Source organism: Triticum aestivum, chromosome 6B, assembly GCF_018294505.1.
Source record: "Triticum aestivum cultivar Chinese Spring chromosome 6B, IWGSC CS RefSeq v2.1, whole genome shotgun sequence".
NCBI classification, from domain to species: domain Eukaryota; kingdom Viridiplantae; phylum Streptophyta; class Magnoliopsida; order Poales; family Poaceae; genus Triticum; species Triticum aestivum.
Window position 1 is genome coordinate 60,820,932 of NC_057810.1, and position 18,355 is coordinate 60,839,286.

Below are 18,355 nucleotides of genomic sequence, written 5' to 3' on the forward strand. Positions count from 1 at the left end.
GGGGATCTTGAAGGGCAAAAGACAAAGTAGAATTGTTGACTCAGTTGTTGTGGATAGTTGGGGAGATGGTGATAAGACATTGATGCCAACCAGATAAAGTGGCAATTTATTCCCAGCAATTGTTGGTAACCTTCTGTAGGACTGGCCAGTTTTGTTGCCTATGCAAGTTAACTACAACTAGAACGTTCATGTTGTGTGTGTTGTAGGTAGCTACAACTCCTCAATTCCTGATGCAGTAGTCTTTGTGCATAGCATATTGTTTCTTCTTTGTAAAAATATTGGTACAAGAAATTGATTATTACATTGGGTTGTGCTTTGTTCGAGAAATAACTTTGCTAGATTGGTGCTGCTCCCACACTTTGGTATGTAATAATAGATAGATCATCACAACAATCCTCGGTACAATCATCACAGCTCAGCAAATCGTACATATCCATCTAGTCTTGCAACTAAGCATGTAAAATTTTGTTGGCAACTAAGTACTTTGTATATTTTGAAAATGAGTATAGGGTCGGCCCTACATCATGGAGGCCCCAGTGTGAATGAGCTACAATGGACCTAACAACTATAATAAAGTATCATCACAAAAAAAACTATAATAAAGTAAAATAAATACTTTCAGCATATCAAGGAAATTATTATAAAGGCATAAACATCAAAATTGTAACTTTATTGGCAAATAAAGTCTTAATACATTAGAGAGCGGCGAAAGCGCGGACCGGCGCGTGCGCTCCTGCTACGTGGACCAATATAGCGGGACAGAATCGGTGGGCCTCTTCGGGTGTGCAGCCGAGATTACTGTTGATACGTACGACTCGTCCGTGTACGGCGCAGGCTAAGGCTGGTCATAGTGGGGAGCATATGTTACTAGTCTATGTTACTACCTCTATAGTGCATAGTATCATAGATGGTCTCATTTATTGTCATGCATGACACATAGTAGCATCACATTTATTATGTTACAATATCTATCTATGTTACTATGACCATATTTTTCTTCTTTAATTGCCTGTCACATAAGCATGTTTACGCGTCCCAAGTGCATGATACTACTTATGTTACCCCCACTATGGCCAGCCTAACGGCAACACATGTAAAATGTACTATCGGTGCGAACCAACCTATGGTTGGATGGTTAGAGGGACTGTGGTATCCCCAGCCCACCAGAGTTCAAATCTTGGTGCTCGCATTTATTCATGGATTTATTTCAGGATTTCCGGCGATGCGCATTCAGTGGAAGAAGACATTCCCGTCGATGACGAGACGCCTACGATGACTTCGTAAATCTTAAGATGATATACTGGCTCAGTCTTTCGGAGGCCCTCATAAGGGTAGGATGTGCGTGTGTGCGTTTATAGGGGTGAGCATATGCGCGTGTATATGAGCGCTTGTGTCAGTACTGATGTTCAAAAAAAAATGTACTATCGGTACAGAACACGAAGCGCGGAACGTGACGGATGCAGACAAAAGTTCCATCCAGACAAACGGCGTACACATAACGAAGAAAAATAAATGCCAGCTCGGGCCCAGCACAACCCCGCCCCCTCATTTCGAGTGATCTGCGGCGCCATTATCAAAGATGAGATCTCATGGCGACGGGGGCGGAGGAGGGCAGCACTGGACTGGAGTTCCTATCAGATCCGGTTGCTAGTTCATCTTCCGCGAAATACTAACTCTGAATCTTTTGCGGGAACCAACTCACATATGCGTGGGTGTTCTCGCAGGTTCCCTTGCCGGATCTTGCATCAAGCGATTTCACGCCAGCGGGTGAGCCAGATACTTGTCTTACACAGTCAGCTGCTGAATCGAGCATCGGAGATATTGGGGACGTACGCACCCCTTACATTCCAGTTCGCATGAACAACGGCTGCGAAGAACTGAGCTTGTTGGCGGCCGATTCGCAACAATCAACAGGGAAGGATTACCCTCAAGCCCCCGGGTGGACAAAAAGGTACCCTCTTTACGTCTTGTTCATGCTCAACTCTGAAAACTAGTGCGCAAAAACATATCTCGACAAGTTACAACTCTGACAGTAAAGCTGTACCTGCATGCTGCTCCCTTGGCAACACTACAGTATTCAGAGGGGGGAGTCGACCATCAATTTGTAGTTACTCATGGTTAACTATGAAGCTAGTGATATGTCTGAACATTTTAGATCTCTGACTGTAAAAATGTACTTCCAAGTTGCTCCCGTATTAACATTGCATTCTCCAAGAAAAAAGTAGGCATCCTTTTAAAATCAGACGTTTTTCATTTCTTACTGATTTCAAACGTAAAGATGTACTAATCAACAGTGAGAGCTTGATGAAAAATAAACCAAACATCAGTTTGTGTCTGGACATGCTCAACTCTGAAGCTAGTATGCTACCACATACCTAAATAATTTAAAAACTCTGAATGTAAAGCTGTATTCCCATGTTGCTCACTTGTGAACATTGCATTCTTCAGTAAAAGGAAGGCAACCGTTTACCATAAAAATTGATTCAATCTTGATGATGCAGGGTTCATATTGGGCGAGCCCCTGTCGAGCGTCCACCTTGTGTTGTAGTGTACATAGTGCATATTCTCGCTGAGGGTGAAGAACTCTCATGTGAATGTGATAACTTTAAGCACACAGGATTGCTATGCTGCCATTCAGTTAAGGTACAAACTCATCATATTGAGATAAAAATTGTAACATTAGATGTCAGGCTTACTTGAAAACCCCATATATGCTGACCAGTTAAAAATTGTGTTGCAGGTTCTTGATTTCTTGGGTATAGACAAAATTCCATCAAAGCATATCCTCAAAGGGTGGACAAAAGATGCAAGAGATATACTTCCAAATCACTTGGCACACCTACAAAGAGACAAGATTTCAGCCAACTCCATAACATTCAGACATTCAAATTTGTATGCACACGCTTTAGTGGTTGTAAAACTTGGTGATGCAAATCCAATTGCATATGATTGCGCGATGGAACTTCTTAGGGAAGCAATGGATAAACTGAGCCCTTTAGCTGCTGAGCATGATGGTCTGGGTTTGGAACACATAATTTAATTCAAGAAGACAAAAGGTACAGAATTGAGTCTCTTGCAAGGACCACAAGATGGAAACATGAGCGATCATGAAGGTAGTGCCGTCGGAAATTTCTTTGGATTGTCAGCTCCAGAACGCAAATGCAAAGCCGGTCGACCAACAAACAGCAGAGACAAGCCTCCGTATGATGACCGATCTGTGAAGAGCAAAAAATTTAAGGTCACATCACAACTTGATGCAGCTATCGGATGCAATACAAGCCAACGAACACTGTTCTGCACTACATGACGTGGCCCTGGTCATGAGAGCACGACGTGTCCACAAAGAGGGACACCCCTCAAAAGAAAAGGAAAGAACCAAAATGCTCAACCTGCGGAGTGGGAGGGCATCGAAAGAAGACCTGTAACAATCCTAAGATTGTCGTGCATGTTGCCGAGCAACCTACTAATTATCCTGCTATCGAACCATGATTAATCTATGCAAGCAGCGAGCATCTTTCCGCTGTATCCTGACTGCTCACTGCCAGGCCCCTGATATACATTATGTATTGTCATCTTAGTAATATGTATTCGGCTGAACCCTGAGCAGTCTAGATGTGTTGTTTAAAACTAATTTCATGTTCTTATAACAAATATCTCACATTAATCTCCATGTGGTACCGATTACATATTCATGTACTATCCATTGGAGACACATATACCTCCAGTTATATCTAGTGTTTTCATGCTAAATTTCCCTGAAATGTCGAACTGTGAGTCGTCTATGCAAGTACCAATCATTTGAAGTATCCGTGGATTTTCCCTATTTTCCCCTTGTATCCTGAGTGCTCACTGCCTATGCCCCATAGCTAAATTATGTTCTGTATTTGTCCGATGCCCTGAATTATGCTGATGTACTGTTCAAAGGTAAATTCCAAGCTGATGTAACAAAGGTTTCATATTATTCTTTGTGTGCTAATCATGACATTCAGCTACCATTCCTTAGACTCACTTATCTTATTTTTCTGATTTTTTTTCCTGAAAAATATACTGAAATCACAAGCGCATGTTTCTTCTACAAAATGCTATGGTTGACAAACAAGACGGCACCGACAGAACAGTGTGCACACTCTCTTCTCTTAAGCCATGGGCGCAGACGCATCACTGTGCACATCTGGTTTGATTTTTTGAATCCTTTTGGAGCGCCCGCCCAGCAAGGCCTGTACTTAATACCCTGAGACTGTGAGCCCACCATCAAATCTGCCACTACTTCAAGTGAGCAAGCTTTGCACTTGCTCACAGACTCCACACAGAACTGCTTGCTTCCGCTGGCCTCTGGATTAGTCAATCTGGCCGGGATCCAGATGTCTGCTCCACTTTCAGTCGGCAGCTCTTTTCCTCAAGCGTCATCACTAGTTTGTAGAACCGCTCACCTTCGAACTGACCACGCCTCGCGACCAAGGTCACCACTCGCCTTCCACAATCCGGGCATGGCGACCGGATCTGCGCCATGTGCACTAGCTAAGGGTTCTTTCTCTGGATTTTGGGGGAACCAATGAGCAGATAGCGGCAGAGAGGCTGGGTCGGTACGATAACAAATGGCCTCGCTGGCCCGCACAAGCACAGCTTCCCACCGTGTGACGGTGACGGCGGACGTAAACGGAATCAACTGTGCGCTGTGACTGTATGACCGTATGCCATGCATGTACCACCGAAAAACACATAATAAAGATTACAACTCGCATCCTCACAGCTGGTTCAATGGCTGGAGATACCAGGAGCGCGCGTGCTCGTCAGCTCCTACCAATTTTCGTAATATATTATTTAGATGTGATCATATAATGCAAATAATAATTATAATATACATGTACTCAACCATGAATAATTATTGAATAAATACAACATAGTGAAGTGCGGGGGTGGGGGGGGGGGGGCATATGCCCCCTACCCACCCCCATAACAGTGTCAACGGTATGTGCTACAAATCACATTTTTGTAATTTATCTATGTAGGTAGATGTATTGTGCCCTTATTTGGCACTCAGTACACTCAAACCTGATAACCAAATGTTTAATAATCTAACAATTAAGCATTTTAAATTCTGACAACTAAGTACTTTTAATCCAAGCAATGGTGAAGCGTGACAAGTAAACAAGGAGGGCCAATTTCAAAATAAAAGCAAAGAATACATGAAAACAAGTGTGACTCGTAACATAAACTAAAACAGGGGCGGCCCAGAACTTATGGACGTACTAAAATCATTCTTACCTCTTCTCTTAATCATTAATTGCTACCAAAACTGAAGTTTCAAAATTCGTTGTTACTTCTTCTCTAATCAGAACATGTTGACTGAGTTAACATGTGAATCAAGTTTCTTTAATTGATGCAAAAAACTTAACCCCCATGGCAATAGTTTACATGACAACCAAAACATAACTGGGTGAGTAAATATATAATGGCGTGACCATCAGAACTTCTCCAAATCAGTTTTCTTTAATTGAATTAGAAGTATACCGTGCTTCCTCCTTCAGTCCACCAAAAACAGTTCACTGCCTTGGGACTTTGCGGTGATGTGACACACGAGAAGGTGCATCAGCAAAGGTGGTGTACATATTGTATGCATCAGCAAGCAATTGGCACGCCGGGCATACGAGCGATAATCGTTTGGCAGTCGAAGCCTTGATGGATCATCCGAGAATGGGAACAACAGTATAGTGGAATAGGGAGAAAGACCTAGAATCAAAAGTCCATGGAGGCGAGCAGAGGAGAGAAAGACAATTTCTATCGATTCAGGGAAAAGAGAGACGAGTGTGGGAGGTTAAGAGGAGCATCTGGTTAGCCCGATAGGAAGGAGAATTGTCGACTCATGGGTTGTACTTGTAAGTGCATCTAGTGCCCCTTAGTGATTTTGGTGTATTGAAGACTTATAGGTTAAGGGACTAATGTGTTTGTGAGAGTACACAGGTCTATAAGTCTATGAGGAGTTTGATATTTACAGGGAAAGTCGACCCCTAAAAATGAATATCTTCGACTGAAGATTTTGGTATTTCTGAAGACTTTCATGAAGACTTCGAAAGTGAAGAAATTGGTGTAACCGTGAAGACTTGATATTCATGCGAGGAATATGAAGCTTGAAGACTTTCGTTTTCATAGTTTTGTTTTTCTCTTTCTTAAGTCATAGGAAACACCGTACTGTTAAAGGGGGTCGAGGAAATACTAAGGAAAAATTTCCAAGTGATGCTCAACTCAAAATCCTACACTTACCAAACCCTTCGAGTGAAGCCTTTGGAAATCTCATACAGTTTAGTCAATTTCTTCAGTGACAGAGACGAAGTTCTTCTGGTCGTTGAGGAATTTGTTCTGATTGAGGAGTTAGGAATTCGCCAGTGCGGATTGCCTACACAGTGAGGAACATGATAGCCCTGAGGAATTTGGTAGTCAAATTTCCGACCGTTGCTGTGCTACGCGCCAGCTGTCCCAAAATATCAATCCACCTAACGGTCATATCAGACAAGGGCATTTATGTCTTATCATGTTGGGCTGCTCCCTAGGCTATAAATAGCCGCCCCCTATAACCACTAGCTGGTTGGTTGCTCCGAGAGAAACTGACACTTGTCATTTGAGAGCAACCCATTCTCCGAGGACTTTGAGCGAAAATCATCGAGTGAGGAAAAACCCCAAACCCAAACACCTACAAACCCAAAGTGATTGAGCATCATCGAAGAGATTGATCCTGCGTGGATCCAACGCTTGTTTCCTTTGAAGACTGTGCTTCTTCCAGACGGTTAGGCATCATGGTCTAGAGCATCCAAGAGGAATTATGGATCACCGAGTGACCGAGTCTGTGAAGGTTTGGAAGTCGCCTGAAGACTTACCACGAGTGATTGGACGAGGTCTGTGTGACCTTAGTTCAAGGAGAATACTGTGAGGACTTGGTGTCCTGAGCTGCGTGCTCAGCGACTGGGTGTCCGGGACTGTGTGTCCTCGAGTTTAAATACTCAGCCGCTCCAACCAGACGTACAACTGAGACAACAGTTGGAACTGGTCTACCAAATCATTGTCTTCACCAACCTTACTGGTTCTATTTCCTCAACTCTTTCATTTCCTCATTACTGTGTTGAGTGATTGTTCATATCTGTGTTTGAAGACTTTGACTGAAGACTTTCTCAATTTTCCCAGTTTAATTTCTTCAGTCTGTTTGTCTTCATCTTGTGTTATCTTGTGTTTACGCTTCCTGTACTCTGTGCTTGTCTTCATTTCATCATGATGACTATGTCTGTATCCTGTTATGCTTACTTCTGAGTACTTATTCCGCTGCTAGTAGTTCTTCGCTAAGGAATTTCCTCACCGGCAAATTTCTCAGTGAAGAATTCATAAAAATCGCCTATTCACCCCCCTCTAGTCAATATAACGCACTTTCAATTGGTATCAGAGCAATGTACTCCCTTGTTTTGTGTGATTTTGGTTTAACCACCTGGAGTTCTAGTTATGTCAACTACAAGATTAAGGAACGTTTCCTGCCCCATCTTTGACGGTCATGAGTATCCTCGGTGGAAGGCCATGATGAAGAAGCGACTCATGGCTATGGACAGCGAATTATGGACCGTCACCGAGATCGGTCTTACCGATCTATGCAAGATGGCTGAAGCTGATGACATTCGCAAGTACACTCTCCTCAACCTCACAGCAAAGGATGTCATCTGCACAAGTCTGTCTCGAAATCAATTCAGGAACGCCATGCATCTCAATCACGTGAAGCTAATCTGGGACCGTCTCTCTGAGGTCTATGATGGACATCTAAATCGTCATGATCCTTGGCTTGATGATTACAAGGAATCTCTCAAAGAGATGACATTCGAACCAGAATCATCATCGTCCAACCCCTGCCTTATGGCAAAAAGTGCTAAGGTAAACGAATGCTACCTATCCGAGTCCAGTGATGATGAATCTGGCGATGAATTTGGACCTAGCTATGATAAACTTGCTTCCCTTGCCACTAAACAACAAAGAGCTTTGGAAAAAGTTCATTACATGCTAAATAAGAGCGATGATATGTTGGGTGAAGAAATGGATCAGTCAAAAGCCTTGGCTGAAAGTCTTCACGGACTCCATTCCAAGTTTGACGATCTTCAAGGTCATCATAATGCTCTCTTATCTGATCACGAGAAACTTTCTCTTGAACTTCTTCAAAGAAAGCAAGATCTTGAGAATCTAAGAGTGAGTTATGAAGATCTTAAGAAGGATCGCGATTCATTACTTGCTCAACAAATCAGCACTTCTCAGGAAGAATTTGTTCCTCCATGCTTAAAGTGCATTGAACGTGAATCTGCTAATTCATCACCTAAATGTTCAAATGCTTCAACTGTTACAAATTCTTCACATGCCTCTGCTATCACTAATTCCTCATCTGAGGACATTGCTAGTATCACTAATGATGCAGGGCTGAAGGAATTGTACACGACAGGCATGTACAAAAGCCTCAAAGGGCATCAGATTCTTTGTGATGTGCTCAAAAAGCAGATCCTCAACAGAAACCCTAGGAAAGAGGGTATTGCCTTTGAGAGGAAACTCAATGCTGATGGGACATATTGGAAGCCTGAGCAGTACCCCAAAACCTCATGGGTTGCTGCAAAGGGACCTCCAGTTGATCCATCCAACTTATCTGGCTCTACATGTGAATCTCCTCATTCTTCTGATGAGTCATTTGACTCCAACTATAAACTGTTCAAAACTCAGAATGGTGAAGTATTTGCTAGATATGTTGGGACTAACTGCAGGAACGGTTCCCCTATGAAGAAAATCTGGGTCCCCAAAAGTTATGTTGAAAGTCTTCAGGTGGATGTCCTCATGATACCACCTGTGAAGAATAGGAACCCCAGATCAAACTCTTCATATGGACCTAATTCTTCATATGGATCCAAGTCCTCATACGGACAAAATTCCTCATGTGGATCAAATTCCTCAAATGGATCAAAGTCCTCATATGACTATCATCGTGCTAACAATTTTGTTTCGCAGGGTAGAGCTAAGGGCTATGAATATGCACATTATTCTTCAAATCATTATGTTCATAAGTCCTCGAAGAACTTCTCTGCTTATTCATATGCTTACCCTAACCCCTCTTATGTGAAACGAAATGGATTGGCTTCTATGCCACCATTCTCATATGGTGCTCGCAGAGTGATGAACTCTTTGCCACCCCTTCAGATGTGGGTGGTGAAGAAAAAGAACTAATCCTTTATGCAGGGTCAGGTCTCCAGACGTGCTTTAAACGTCTGAAGAATTTGCTGGAGGCCTAAAAAAAATGCCTGAAAGGACGCAGGCGAATCATGATGAAATGAACTTTCATTTCACACGTCCTCATACTGCTTATCTGTGCTATTGCTTGATGAAATTGAACTGATGAATTTGATGTCATATTCTTCACTGATGAAGTATATGAGTTCGTAAGATGCACTAATTCATCTGTAGGATGATCAGCCCAAAGCAAACGAGTGGGTTCTCGATAGTGGATGTACAAATCACATGACTGATGACAAGAACCTATTGATGGATGCTCCCTTAACACCGTCACATCTGAAGCACATCATCTTCGTTGACAAAGGCAAAAGTCAGGTATTCGGTCTAGGTAAGGTTGTGATCTCAAAGGTCGACACATGGACAAAGTCATGCTTGTCGAGTCCTTAGGATACAACCTCATGTCTGTCTTAATGCTTTGTGATCTTGATATGGTTGTTGTATTTGGCAATTATTGTTGTGTTGTGATCATGGAAGCTGACCATTCCAAAGTCTTCGAAGGCTTTAGGAGAGGAGATCTGTATATTGTTGATTTCTCTACAGGACCACAACCATCCGTGTGCTTACTTGCAAAAGCTTCAGAAGGCTGGCTATGGCATCGACGACTTGGTCACGCTGGCATGAGGAATCTGAACACGCTTGCGAAGAAGAAGCATGTCATTGGCATTGAGAATGTCAAATTCCTCAAGGATCACTTATGCGGAGCTTGTGAAGCTGGAAAGATGACAAAGGCCAAGCATCCAGCGAAGACTATCATGACCACTACTCGTCCATTTGAATTGCTTCACATGGATCTCTTTGGTCCCAATCATTATTCTGCTGTTTCAAATGATGCATCCTATATGGCTTTGTTATTGTTGATGACTATTCTCGTTACACATGGGTACACATTGTCACTTACAAACATGAAGTGCAGGAAATCTTCAAACGATTTTTCTCGAGGGCTTCAACCAACTTTGGTGTGAAGATCAAGCACATCAGAACTGACAATGGAATCGAGTTCAAGAATTCCGGTCTTGATGGCTATCTTGATGAACTTGGTATTACTCATGAGTTATCTGCTCCTTATACTCCTCAGCAGAATGGCGTCGTGGAGCGCAAGAACAGAACCCTCGCTGAAATGGCTTACACTATGCTTGATGAATACAAAACGCCTCGTCGCTTTTGGATTGATGCATTGGTACTGCGTGCCACATCATTAATCGGGTATATCTTCACAAATTCTTCAAGAAGACTGCCTATGAACTCCTCACTAACAAGAAACCCAATGTGAGTTATTTCAAAGTCTTCGGTGCAAAATGTTGGATTAGAGATCCTCATCACAATGCTAAATTTGCACCGAAAGCACATGAAGGTTTTATGCTTGGTTACGGAAAGGACTCGCACACCTACAGAGTCTTCAACAACGTTCTTCACAAGGTTGTTGAAACTGTAGATGTGCGGTTCGATGAAACTAATGGCTCGCAAAGAGAGCACCTACCTTCTGTGATAGATGAACCAGCACCTGAGGATTCTATCAAGTTCAAGGCTACTGAGGATGTTATTCCTACCGAAGAATCTGTTGAAGAATTCATTCCAGAACATGAAGAAAACTGAGCTGGTGCACCTGATGAAAATGCTGAAGAAAATGGTGCTGAAGAAAATGCTGATCAAATTCCTCAATGACAACCAGCTCATCCTCGCATTGCAAAAGAAGTGCAAGTGGAAAAGATCATCGATGACATTCGAGCATCAGGTCCTCTCACACGCTCAAAAACTTCACATTTATCTAACTTTTGTGGGCACTATGCTTTTGTCTCTATTACAGAGCCCACTAAGGTAGATCAAGCATTTCTGGAGCCTGAGTGGATTCGGGCCATGCAAGAAGAATTACATCAGTTCGAGCTTAACAATGTTTGGGAACTGGTCAAACGCCCAGATCCTCGCAAGCATAATATCATCGGCACAAAGTGGATCTACCGCAACAAGCAAGATGAAAATGGCCTTGTGGTGAGGAATAAGGCACGACTTGTAGCTCAAGGCTACACACAGGTTGAAGGAATTGATTTCGATGAAATTTTTGCACCTGTTGCTAGACTTGAGGCTATTCGCATATTACTTGCTTATGCTAACCATCATAATATTATCTTACAACAAATGGATGTGAAAAGTGCATTCCTCAATGGTAAGCTTAAGGAAGAAGTATATGTTGCTCAACCCCCAGGTTTTGAAGATCCAAAGAATCCTCACAAAGTCTTCAAACTCAACAAGGCCCTGTATGGCCTCAAGCAGGCCCCTCGGGCATGGTATGACACTTTGAAGGAATTCTTCATGAAGAATGGCTTCACACCCGGTTCACTCGACCCTACTCTCTTTACTAAATCTTATGATGGTGAACTGTTTGTGTGTCAAATATACGTTGATGATATTATCTTTGGCTGTACTGACCAACGTTATAGTGATGAATTTGCCTATATGATGAGTGAAGAATATCAAATGTCTATGATGGGAGAGTTGAAATTCTTTTTAGGTCTTCAAATTCGTCAATAGCACAATGGCATATTCATATCTCAGGAAAAATACCTCAAGGAAGTTCTGAGGAAATTTGGCATGCAAGATTGCAAAGGCGTCAAAATTCCTATGCCCACAAATGGCCATCTATGCACTGATGAAAATGGTATTGACTTCGACCACAAGGTATACCGCTCCATGATTGGTTCGTTATTGTACTTACGTGCATCTAGGCCAGATATAATGCTTAGTATTTGCATGTGTGCCTGATTTCAAGCTGCACCGAAGGAATCACACCATAAGGCTGTGAAGCATATTCTTCGATATCTAGCTCACACACCAACACTAGGATTATGGTACCCCAAGGGCTCTACTTTTGATCTCATTGGATATTCTTACTCTGACTATGCTGGTGATCGTGTGGACCGCAAGTCAACATCTGGTACTTGTCATTTCCTAGGACGATCTTTGGTCTGTTGGTCCTCGAAGAAACAGAACTGCATATCACTGTCTACTGCAGAGGCTGAGTACATTGCTGTTGGTTCTTGTTGTGCTCAACTGCTATGGATGAAGCAAACCCTCAAGGACTACGGCATCAACGTGAAGAATGTGCCTCTCCTCTGTGATAATGAGAGTGCCATCAAGATTGCTCACAACCCAGTTCAGCACTCGAAGACAAAGCACATTCAGATTCGTCATCATTTTCTTCGTGATTATGTGTTGAAGGGCGACATCTCCATCGAGCACGTGAAGACTGAAGAACAGCTAGCCGATATCTTCACAAAGCCCTTGGATGAGAGGAGATTTAGCAAGTTGCGGTGTGAGCTAAATATCTTAGAATCTTCGAATGTTCTTTGAAATGGACACACATCCTGACACTTATGAAAAATTGATGACTTAGATGTGCAACACATGAAGAAACATTTTTCTTCAATCAATGAAGAATAACACTCTAAGTGTGAAGAAATTAATGAAGAATCTGATTCTCAGAACCCGACGACAATTGCACGCGGTGTCTAAAATCATCATTCTTATACGGTGGGTCACGCCACCACCAAAGTTGAAAATCTTCATTTTTGAAATTCCTTAGTTTTTGAAATTCTTCAGTTTTTCAAATTCTTCAACTTTGCAAAATCTTCACTGTTTCCGTCGTTTTTCTTCATTGGCTATATATATATATATGAGTTTATGTCCTATACATCATTCACTTATGGCTAATTCTTCAAGTTGCATTTTCTGCTAAGTGAATATGATCGGACCCTTCCCCCTCTATGCTATACTCAATCCAATCTATTCACAAATTCTTCATGTGCATTCTATTTGAAACTCGTTCAAAATCTTCACTGTGTCCTTGACAGCTGAAGAAATTGCGAACGAAACTTTAAAATTAATCTTATCCAAATTTTCGGTTTTACCGCTCAATCCATTCCGGATCCCACGATAGACTTATCTATTCACCCACGGTCTAACACAATCTCCACTTCTCAGTACGTGGGTGACACATGTCAAGCGAAGGAGAAGGGTCAGGGGCATGTTCGTCCTAAATCTTCGGGCAAACAGTTTTTCACTACCACTATAAATACCCCCTCTCCCCTTCCTCACTTCCTTTACTCCGCTCGACCGCTCTCTCCCTCGCTCGAGCTCCTCAAACCCTAGCGCCGCCGCTACTCCATCGTCGCCGGTGAGGAAGAGCTTCACTGGCTCGACCTCGTCGCCGTCGTACTCACGCCGACCGCAGAAATCTTCACTCCGCCGCCGCCGTAGTTGTCTTCCTCCGCCAAGTTAGGGCGTGGAAGATCTACACCGACGAACTTCATTGTTCTGCTTCTCAGTTCGTCGTGTTCTTCATCTAGGGTAATTAAAAGTTACTTTTACTGCCCTCTTTTGATTCAAAATTTCACAACAAAATCTTCAAAGGTGTTTTATTCTTCAAATCCTCACACACAAAACACCTCACTAGTCATCTGTTCTTGATTCGTTTCTCTAAGCATCGTTTTCTTCAAGATTCCTCAATCATGTGGATCCTCGATCTATACAACTCTGGAACCTAATACAAAGAACGCTTAGTGAAATTCTTCAAGATTCATCTGGTCAAATTCCTCAAACTTGTTCTTTTTGAAAAACCTTCTGAGAATGCATATGACCTCTCCAAATTCCTTGCAACTATACTCTGTTCACAGGTACTCATGTCCGCTGCTGAATCACTAGGTTCTCATCAACTTAACTCATTTGCAGCGTTCCTCGAAGAAAAGTTGCATACTTCTTCAGAAAATTCGATTGTTCAAATTCCTCATCTGAAGAATATGGCTGATGGTAATAAGCCGCGGAGAGGAGGAAAGAAACCTGAGGTCATGACTGCTTTTGAAATACCTGAGGCCATCTATGCTGATTATTGCACACCTGATGAGGCTAAGTACGAAAAAGAAACTAAAAATCGGCGTAAGGTGCGCATACAGAAGATTGAACGGAGATGGGCAAGAGAATGGAGGGAGTATAGATATGTGACTCCAAAGTATATGAAGAAATTCGCACTTAATCCTCCATGCCCAAGAGCTCCATTGGCACCTGGCCAAGAAGCTGACCCCACCAGCATCAAGCGTGGTGAGGATTTTCCTGAAGAATGGGCCAAATGCCAAGCTAAGTTGGCAAGACAAGCCAAAGAAGCAGTGAGGAAATTCAATGAAGACTCTGCTGCTGCTACTGCCACTGAGGCCTCTGTCAAGCCAAGAAAATCAATGTCAAAGAAGCCCACTCACAAGCCAAGTGCTTCATCAACTATGCCCTCACGACCAAGTTCCTCAGCAATGCCCTCACGGCCAGAATCTTCAAAGCCCTCACGGCCAGATTCTTCAAAGCCCTCACGGCCAGTTCCAACTACTGCTCCTCCTCCAAAGTCCTCAGCTGCTCCGGCAAAGTCCTCAACACCTGTACATCTGGCCACGTGCCAAAGGACAACAAGCATCTCTATTGCCTCTGGTGCCTCAGCAAGTTCCTCAGCTGCACCAAAATCTTCATCAGGCCCCACTCTGCTGAAGACTAAGGCAACGGCTGGTCGAGGTCCTCGGCCAAGTCCGAAGAAGAAATAGGTTGCCTTCCAAATGCCATCTGACGATGAAGCTGATGATGATGAACTTGCAGAAATCATCAGAGACCGACAAGAAAGGGCCGCTAGAGCCAAAGGCACAAATGTGCCACTGCTTTTGGATCCAAGGGCGATCCTTGATTACATTGATCTCTGGCACAAGGATCCAAATACTCCTATGCCTGATTTCAATTTGACTCCTGGTCAAAGTCACATGCTGACCCATTTCATCACTGAAGAGAAATGGAAATTTGAGAAGGCCAGGAAGATCAAGAAGACTCAGTTCAGAAAGGAGAAGTTCCTGAAGAATAACGTTGTCAATATGACAACTGATGAACTCCTTGAGATCCAAGCTGAAATCAAAACCCTCAGCGATGACTTCAATGCTTACTATGCTGATTGGCAAGGAGCCAAAGTCAGGTTTGTGAAACTGACTGAGAAATTCACAAATATTGCAGCCCCATCGCAACAAGAAATTCCTTATGCTGAAGCATCTGCTCAGCCAACTGAAGAACATGCCAACACCGCTGATGACATTCAGGCTGCTGAAGAAAATGCTAGTTCCAGGGCTGATGACTCCATTCCAACCGCTGAAGAAATTGTCAGGACATCCACTAGTGGTGAAACTGAAGTAGTCAGGGCAACTGCATCAGTTGCACCTGAGGAAATTCAACCAGATTCCTCAGTTCCATCTGCGCCTACCCCAACTCCAATTCTTCCATGTGCATTCGATGTGAAGAAGACCAAGGCTGCAGAGCGAGCTGCAGTGAAGAAAAGGAAAGCATCCAGTGCTTCAGAATCTTTAGCTCCAAAGAAGATGAAGCCTCTGACAAGCTCTATTGAAAATCCAATTGATGTTGTTCCGATTTCCACCATGCCATCAAAGGACCTTGTTGATTTTGATGAGGAATATGTGATCCCTAGCGGATCTAATGAAGAACCTCAATCTGCTGCTTCGTCAGAGCAGGTTGATGAAGAAATTGAAGTGGATATGATCCCTTCAACGCCTGTTGCTTCCTCGCCAATGCCTCAGTTCACAGCTGAAGAGGATGGCGTTGAAGAAATTGAAGATGAAGACGTGGACATTGGCTGCACAACGCCCATGATGAATGTTGACTTTTGGGAAAGTCAGCACCCCAATACTCCACTCTTCACCCCACTTCAACAACTACCTCAGTCCCCTGCACCAACAGTTCAAATGGGCTCTGAAGAAACTCATCCCACCTCGTCTGTGCATGAAGACATTCCAGCCGCTAGTGCTGAAGAAACTGATGTTGCTGCTCCTTTGAACACGCAGACTGCCACTGAAGAGGAATCAGAAATTCCTTAGCCCGAAGAACCTGAGATTGCGATTCTAGAGGTTGTGATGCAACTCACTGACACTCCCGTGCCCAAGCCAATGGATCCATTCTCAAAGAAGCAAAAGTTCAAGGCTGAAGATTTCTTCAGCGAGCATGTATTCTTCACAGATTACAACCCCTATGACTTTGCTCACATAAGGAAGAGGCGTTTCTGGACTGCTAGTCAAGCCAATTTCTATTCCTCAGTACTGTTCAACAAAGACAAAGTCTTTGATCATGAACATATTCCTCATGTGGACATGGAGTCTCTGCCGTGCTTCGAGCCAGTCCTCAGTGTTCTTCACGATGCTGGATTGCTAAATTTCTGCACTGACATCTGTGACTGGAATGAAGAACTCATTCTTCAATTCTATGCAACGCTGCACATCACAGGAAACTCTGAAGATGTGAATTCATGGGTGATGGACTGGATGTCTGAAAATACTCACTACAAGGCACCAGCAACTGAATTGCTTCGTGCCCTCCCACTCAGTCCTCCCCTTGACGATGCTCGTTGCGTCTACAGTGAACCTGAACTTTCAAATCATTTCATGCAAGTGCTGATGAAGCCTTTGAAGCCAGGGTAGGCTCCTCGAACCAAATTCCTCGTCAAGGAATTACTATATGTGCCCCGGACTGTCTATCGCATTCTGACAAAGACAATGAGTCCAATCAAAGGCCACGACTCAAATGATGAAGAGGTCGTTGGCATCATGAAGAACATGCTTTTCAATATCATTCATGGCGTTCCCGTCAACTTCCATGATTTCTTCATGAGGACTCTGGCGAATATTGCTATGTCACCATTTGAGCTGAAGCCTTATGCACCATGGATTATGAGATTCATCAGAACAAGGGCTTCACTAAATTATGACACTTTGAACCACGGCAGCTACTTGCCTCCGATTGAAGTCCTCAAACAGACATATTCCTCAGCTGATGACAAAGGCAAGGCAACTGATGTGATAGATGAAGGCATTCGTCCATTGGATGGTCAATTTTGCAAGGCTGCATCCTACTCCACCAATGATGACTCTGCCACACATGACTCTGCCACCAAGCAAAATCCTCAAGCCACAGCTCCCAGGGTGATGACTGATCGTGAGTTACTCCTCAGTCTTCATCAGAAGGTTGATCGCAATCATAAATGGGTCAAGCGTCAGTTTGGTTCAATTCTTCACAACATGACCTCAACACACAATGCAGTGAAGAAAAACCACTACTACCTCCATGAAACCTTCAACCGTACCTGGGTTGTTCTATCTCATGTCTACAACGCTGCAGATATGAAGAATATGGGTCTCAAGGAAGAATTTGACTGGTCTGCGCCTCCACCGAAGAAATTCAAGAAGGTCAAAGTTCCTTCCTTGGTGGCCAGCTCCTATTCTTCATCACGCGAGACTGATGAAAATGAAGATTTGGACGACACTGCGGCATGCCCTACTACGACAACCGACCCCAACAATGCTGGCGCTCCTCCATCAACTTGATATTCTTCAGGGGCGTTAGTCCTTAGTTTCGAATTTTTTGGTCATTCGATGACAAAGGGGGAGAAATTTGAGTTAGTCTTCAAGCGGGCACCATATTTATTGGATCGAGTTGTTAACTTAAACCCGATGGTGCTCTGATACTTTTGATGCACTGTGATCTGATACTCTTGATGCGTTATTCTGCATGCTTGTTCCTCATTAATATTATTGCACGCATGCTGAATTTCATCAGGCACCATACTTCATCATGCATTTCAAATTCTTCATATTATATGTCAAATGCATGTATGAATTACAAGATATAGGGGGAGATCTCCATGATTCAACTCTTCAAGTGTGCATTGCTTCAAAAGCAAATTCCTCACTATGCACATCTTTAGGGGGAGTTCTTCTATATCTTGCAATCGAATTCCTCAATATCAGTACTTACACTTCACATGTTTATCCCCGTTGAAAACTTAACCTATATTGTCATCAATCACCAAAAAGGGGGGGATTGTAAGTGCATCTAGTGCCCCTTAGTGATTTTGGTGTATTGAAGACTTATAGATTAAGGGACTAATGTGTTGTGAGAGTACACAGGTCTATAAGTCTATGAGGAGTTTGATATTTACAGGGAAAGTCGACCCCTAAAAATGAATATCTTCGACTGAAGATTT

General features: G+C 43.1%; 1 protein-coding gene across 1 annotated transcript; it reads left to right on the plus strand.

Annotated features, from left to right (window-relative positions):
* The first annotated feature begins 1,529 nt into the window (after positions 1–1,529).
* On the plus strand, positions 1,530–3,670 carry LOC123133478 (uncharacterized). Its single transcript, XM_044552959.1, has 4 exons — positions 1,530–1,643; positions 1,725–1,951; positions 2,502–2,643; positions 2,741–3,670. Exons 1-4 carry the CDS (start codon positions 1,590–1,592, stop codon positions 3,038–3,040), a joined length of 723 nt encoding a protein of 240 aa, XP_044408894.1. The 5' UTR covers positions 1,530–1,589; the 3' UTR covers positions 3,041–3,670.
* Positions 3,671–18,355: the final 14,685 nt, after the last annotated feature.

What these genes read in the sequence shown, in the direction of transcription:
- LOC123133478 (XM_044552959.1), top strand. Translation starts at nt 1,590, where the DNA reads ATGGCGACGGGGGCGGAGGAGGGCAGCACTGGACTGGAGTTCCTATCA. An exon ending in TGGAGTTCCTATCAGATCCG is followed by an intron (nt 1,644 to 1,724) that starts GTTGCTAGTTCA and finishes GTGTTCTCGCAG; the next exon opens with GTTCCCTTGCCGGATCTTGC. An exon ending in TATGCTGCCATTCAGTTAAG is followed by an intron (nt 2,644 to 2,740) that starts GTACAAACTCAT and finishes ATTGTGTTGCAG; the next exon opens with GTTCTTGATTTCTTGGGTAT.